General features: G+C 37.7%; 1 protein-coding gene across 1 annotated transcript; it reads right to left on the minus strand.

Annotated features, from left to right (window-relative positions):
- Positions 1 to 3600: 3600 nt before the first annotated feature.
- Positions 3601 to 6187, minus strand: LOC18034411 (expansin-A4). The gene is made up of 3 exons (XM_006424780.2): positions 5960 to 6187; positions 5557 to 5875; positions 3601 to 4415 (listed from the first exon to the last, which is right to left on the minus strand). The coding sequence occupies exons 1-3, from the start codon at positions 6108 to 6110 to the stop codon at positions 4106 to 4108; spliced, it is 780 nt and encodes a 259-aa protein (XP_006424843.1). The 5' UTR covers positions 6111 to 6187; the 3' UTR covers positions 3601 to 4105.
- Between the last annotated feature and the right edge of the window lie 230 nt (positions 6188 to 6417).

Genomic DNA, 6417 nt, shown 5'->3' on the forward strand with positions numbered 1-6417 from the left:
ATTTTTTAGTGTACGTTCAAAATCTTCTGTTACAGGTTCTATTAGATTCTCATTTTATGCATTAATTTGGAAATATAGTAGACACATAGAATACTGATGGAAATGTGGCAGTAGAAGCAGCTGTGACGAACATTCTTATATAAGATATGATCAATGATGAATTTTCTGTTAGATTTCCCAATTTATGCATTAAATTTTTTTTTGTTGAAAGAATTTGGAAAATGTCACTCAAACTTGAGAAATTTAACAGAGAAGTTGGGAAATGTAACCGAAAAAAGTGGTCAGTTTAATGTTACAGCCGATGTATTCCCTTTTTTCCCTGTTTAACTATTGTTTATGACCGTCTTGTTTTAGGCTGATAAAATTGTGTCCAAGGTTGCAGAAGAACGCGAGGTTTCTTTCTTTCTTCTTCTTCTTTTGGTTTCTTGTTTTGCATCTAATGGTAGACCTATAAATAGATGTTGTAAATGCCTCAATTTTAGGAGTTTATTGTGTTTATTTTATGACTGAGGGTTAATGGCAGATAGCAAAGCAGGAATTGGACTGAAAAATATGAGAGATTGAAAAAGAAATTAAGAAGAGAGGAAGATTGGAGTTGGAGATAGAGCATTATAAGGAAGCTCTTAATCAAGCTATAATTGATGAACTGCAGGATGCTCGTGAGGAATTTATCCATTTAAGTAATCCAATTGATATACGGTATGACATCTGTGCCTGGAAAGGTTGGGATCATCATCTATTTCTTTTCTTGGTGACTGAATCTTGGTATGGCATTTATCAAATTAAAGATTTGTTATGAGCCTTCCCTTCATGTTATTTGCCTTTATGGAAATGTTTAGATTTATGTTTTTCAACCTCAATTTTAAATATTTAAGGATTTGGATGCATACCAGGATTCTTCAAATGGAGCTTTGACAAAAGGAGTCTTTGCATCATTGAGCAGTCACTTCAAAATCTTAGTACCTTACTAAATTTAGCTCTTAACCATAATATATTGGGAAAAGATAATGTCTTAATGATTGAATATGCTTGAATTCCATGTATTAATTCTGATGTTTGTGCATTTTCAGATAGTTGGACCCTTGTACTAGTAATTGTAAAGTCTCTATTTTAGTAAGATGGAAAAGTCTGTATTTTTTGTTCTAATTTTTGTTGTTTGACAGAGTTGGAAGAGGAAGAGACTATTCTATCATAGTTGCGAAAGAAATGAGCAAGCTAGACTTTGACCAATCCTCTCTGCAATGAAAATGAAATTTCCGGGTGAAGTGGCAAAGAAGAAAGCTATGGAGGTGTTCTTGCTGTGGGAGGATTATCTCAGGGATCCTACTTGGCATCCTTACGGAATCATCACTGATGAAGGAGGATGTTGCAAGGTATGTATTATGCTATTTATCTGTCATGTTTAAGCTGTTTATTTCTGTTTTACTAATTACTATGTCCCAACTAGTGTATACTAATCACTGGTTGACAGTATACACATTTGTAAAATGGTCAAGTTGCAAGATGCATAGTAGACTATTAGTAATAGAGTAGTGATTTCTGGTACATTAACTGTACAAATTGTTGTTTACTGTATGTGGTCAAACAATGCAGGAAATAATCAATGGAGAGGATGAAGGACTGAAGCATCTGAAAAGTGAAATTGGAGAAGACGCGTATAATGCTGTAATTAGAGCAAAGAATGAAATTAATAAATACAACATAAGAGATGGATTCGTAGTACAGAAGGTACGGAACTTCAGGGAGAATAGGAGGGCAACTGAAAGAGGTAATATCACGTATGTTTAAGCTGTTGGAAAAGTAAAAGAAAAAGAGTAGAAGCCGGAGGTGCATTTCACAAGTATTGCCTCTTAGACCTCTAACTTGAAATGTACAGCTTAAAATATTATGCCCATGCTAGACTAATGTAAGAAGAGCGGCTTCTATTTTGCCACCAGTATTTTGTTTCTATCTGAGATTCTGAAATCAATATGCATATGCTTTATTTTTCATAGTGGTAGAAAGCCAGATTGAAATGAAAACATTTTGTTGATTATATATATATAATTTGTATGTCAACTTTGTAAGTTTACCATTGCTCCATATATACAAGTAGTTTTTTAGGTGGAGTTATTGGCATCTAAATCCGTCGTGATTGGTTAGTTTAAAAAATATGTTATACTGAACCATTAGGGCCCGGCCCAGTGGCTAGAGCCACTCTCTCACATTTTCTCACGAGTGTGAGAGAAGTGGTTCGAGCCCCCGCAGACGTATTGCAGGAGTTTAATTTAAATTTTCTTCCTTAAAACTTGAGTGAAAACAGTCTTTCACACAGGAGGAGAGTTGACGTGACGTCCCTCGAATATTTAAGAGGGTTAAAATCTTCTCAAATATTTGAGAAAATAAAAATATGATCGGTATTATATCAGAGTTGATGTAAACTAATCTAAAAAATTATATGATGATAAATATCATGAGCAATAGTCTCCTAAAAAAAAAATGTTAGAATGTTGTTAGATGGCCGCACCGATGATGACTTGATAGGGTTGTTTCAGGCAAGTCTTTCTCGTGTATGCCTCCTTAATCCGAAAATTTTCTATTGGCAAATGATGAGCATACATAGGAGAGGAATCTTAACACACTGTCTCACTCTTAGCTTGTGAGGAATTTTCACCAAAGAAAGAAAAGAGCCCACTACCACTATTAAAACACGAGTGAAAAAGTTAACAAATATGCAGCAGGTATCCAAGGCCCTAGCCTACTGTGTTCTCGCTCAACTCATTTCAACTTTCATGTTTGGAATCCAAAGTTAATTTTTCCCTGATAAAATCAACAAAATTGGAAAAGAGAAACCAGCCCAACTTTCTATCCACATGCACACAGAGCATTTAACAAAACCCAACCCCACCCACGTGCCTTTTGCGCCTCAAGCTAATCCCACCACCGGCCCCTTATTCTTCTTCTGATTGACGTGACAAAACTTTTGTCGTGGCTTTCAATCCGGAAAAGAAAATGAAAGCGAAATCAAGTAATTTTGTGACTTTAATTTATTGTGAATTTGGATTTTAATTGCTATTGCTTTTGCTCTTTCATAGAGTCTAGCATTTACATAGTATTTTTCTGTTTTTTTTCCCCCCAAAAAAAAATTTGTTAAATTTAACAAATTAGAGAAATCTATCATAGAAAACCACATAAATAACGACGAAATATTATCAATTTTTGAACTCTCGCTTCCTTAATTAACATATTTACAAATAGTAAGTAGTATGTGGAAAACACCCTCCTAGAGAACATTCTTTGAAATTTCCCACTTGATGGGACTTTAGACAATCACACATTCTCTATGAAAGAAATTGTACTAGATTATCCTATTACTACTGCCTCCAGTTTTCATTAAGGAAGGGTTTCAATCATGAATCAGTTTTGGCAAAATTTGTGAAGAAATTAAGTAGAAACTTCTCCACTCCAATCGCTATTGAATGTTTGTTTCTTTCCCTTGCAAAGGAAACTTCATTCAATTTGATTGTCTTGCATCAATTTTGAAGTGGGATTCTGCTGGTACTTGTGTAACATTGTTAGATAAGCAAATGTGGGTGGGCACATCAACGATCATAGAGAATGGGAAAGCAAACCAAATATCTTGCATTAATTCGATATTTAAGTTACTACATTATATATACCAGCACCACCACCACCTCCATCATCTTCATAATACACTTAATAATATTACAACACTAAACGAAATATAAAAAAGCTAATTAATTAAAGCTGCGGGCTACATCATTCCACTGCAGCCGCTTCAGCCCTCATCTAGCTTTCCCTAAACACCAATCATTCAACAACAAAGCCATTAATTAACCCACCAATCAAAAAGAAACCCAAAAAAAATGAAAATGATAATAAAGTTTCACTCTTTTCCAACCAATTACCCTCCCGATTTTACTCTTTAACTTTCACGTTCTCCAACAGGACCATCACCCACAAGTCAAAGCAAAAAAGAAAAATATACATATATATATATATATATTTAAAGTTATAATAAGAAAGGGTAAAATTGGAAAATGGCCATGGCGGGAAAGATTGATTAATTATTTTTTTTCTATTTTTTTAAAAGTCCTCCGTTAACTTAGACTCTGAAATTCTTTCCAACGAATGTTTGACCAAACTGCCAGTTAGCTGGCACAATGTTCCACGAGGTGGAGCTGCGTCGGTCACTGGCTTTCACCCTAAACGAAAGTGACTGCCCTATCAGCACTGCGTTTGACTGCCAGTTTTGGCCCCAGTTACGGCTCATGCTCATCCAGCCAGTTCTTGACCCTTTCACGTTCACCCTCAGGATATCCCCTGCACCCGCCACGTTGGTGACCAGAACCAAGTTGAAGTAGCGGAACCCGTTTATTGTGAACCTGATTCCTCCCTTCTTGCGGCATGGTACCCTGCGTAAATAACAACAGCACGTCAAGGACAATTCGGTAAAAAGGGTTCGTCAAACGAGGAGCGCGGTTCTTGGACTGACACGACATCATCGAGAAGAAGACTTCTCATGTCTTTGGAGACCGTGTGGCGTATTTGACGAAATTGCTACATAGAAAATAATGTCATTTTGAATATTTTTCTGTGCGTGAAGAATATACAATCATCCAACGGCTCAGATCCTCCCACTAATTTATTCACCAAGTCAAGCTGATCGGGACCGTACAATAAATACTTTGACGTCGGACGATTTTAGTTATTTTCGCACCTAACGGCCAACGCACGTCTTATGAATAAAAAAATCCATTTTGTAAGAGAAAATTTGGTTACAAGAAGAAACATATGAAAATGGACCTTTTGGTTTTTTCTGTTGGAATTGGAGAAAAAAAAAACTAAATGTATATACATAGAAAGAAAACAAAGTAACGAAAGTGACCAGAAACGGGTCCAACCGTCCAAGATCTCAACAATAAGCTAAAATCTCTCTCACTTAAACAAAAAATTGAGCAAAATTTTAGATCACCATTTATAACATTTTCTAGTACAACAATCCTATTTTTATAATAAAGATTTTTGCTTTTTTTTTGGTAACCCCAAATTTTAATGTTACGCACCCAAATTTCTTTAACAATCTACAACAAAATTTTAAGGGTATAACGAAAATCTTTGAAACGTTCCAACGTAAAAGTTAAAAAGAGTCGCGGTACAAATTATAGACGATGTTAAATAGTAAATCTAAAAGGGACAACAAGGGCATTTTGGTCTTCCAATCGACGCTTGAGGTAAAAAAACCGGCGTACGATCTGACAAAAAGCAATATTGTCCAACGGAAACAATAAAGATCCGAAATCCGACCCACATGCACCAATTACTGACTGACCCCACCACCACATGCCACAAATGCCACACACAAAAAATGCAAGATAATTAGATTTAGTAGCCACAAAACTGTAATTTGGCGAAAATTACTTGTGTAAAACGGCAGCGTTTTTGATGCATTCACGGCGTATGAAAGGAAAAACAGGGCCGGAGCAGAGGAAAAACAGAGGTGAGTGTTTGTGTGAGAGAGAGAGAGAGAGAGAGAGAGAGACTGAGAGAGCATACCGGCGGTAGGAGACGGGGACGATGCCGGCGCGGTACTCAGCAATCTTGAGGAACATGGGCATGGCGAGGTCAAAATGAGGGCGAGGAGGGTTACACCAGCCGCCATTGTCACTTGGGAGTGCGTAATTGGGCGGGCAAAAGTTTGTAGCGGTAACCAAAATGGAAGGGCTCCCGGAGTGACACCACGCGGGTTCGTTTGCACACTTGATCTCAAAGCAAGCACCGCAGCTCAAGCCATTGTTGAACAGCGCCGTGCTCAGCGCCGCTGTGTTCACGCCGTAGCCCTGGCTGTACAAGTTACCGTAACCGCACGCTCCTCCTGCAGTAAGTACATTGTAAGAACGTATAATGTCAAAAATGCTTGACCAAAAAAACTCGAGCCGTGTGTAAAGGTACTACGTACCCATGGTACCGGAGGCGTCAGAGCCGCCGTAAAAGGTGGCATGGGCGCTTTGCCATGGGCCACCGGAGTAATCGCCAGGGAGTCTTGCATCAGCCACCCACATTAAGCATACTAAAGAGAGGATAACGCCAGCCCAATTCACCACCGCCATCGTTTCTTTATTCTCTTCACTCACAAAGAAGACACAGCTCCGTGTAGTTAGTTTTGGGTTGAGGAATGAGGGAGGCAAGAGTTGTTATTTATGGAGAAAGACTAGTACTTCCACAGGGGCACTTTCGGGAATTTTGAAAATTGGATGATCTTTAATGTAATGTTAATGTAGCTGCCATTTGGTGTGAACAGAAAACAAATTTTCTATTGTTACGGACTTACGGCTACTTTCCTTCATTGACAATTTGACGCATGTAGCGTACGGTGTTTGAGTCTTTGTGATTGGGTTGTTACTAACTGTTAAAGAG

Source organism: Citrus clementina, unplaced genomic scaffold, assembly GCF_000493195.1.
Source record: "Citrus clementina cultivar Clemenules unplaced genomic scaffold, Citrus_clementina_v1.0 scaffold_8, whole genome shotgun sequence".
Lineage (NCBI taxonomy): Eukaryota > Viridiplantae > Streptophyta > Magnoliopsida > Sapindales > Rutaceae > Citrus > Citrus x clementina.

Coding starts and splice junctions, on each gene's coding strand:
- LOC18034411 (XM_006424780.2), bottom strand. CDS start 6,110: ATGGCGGTGGTGAATTGGGCTGGCGTTATCCTCTCTTTAGTATGCTTA. Junction 5,876..5,959: donor TGACGCCTCCGGTACCATGG/GTACGTAGTACC, acceptor TACTTACTGCAG/GAGGAGCGTGCGGTTACGGT. Junction 4,416..5,556: donor GTCCCCGTCTCCTACCGCCG/GTATGCTCTCTC, acceptor TTATTTACGCAG/GGTACCATGCCGCAAGAAGG.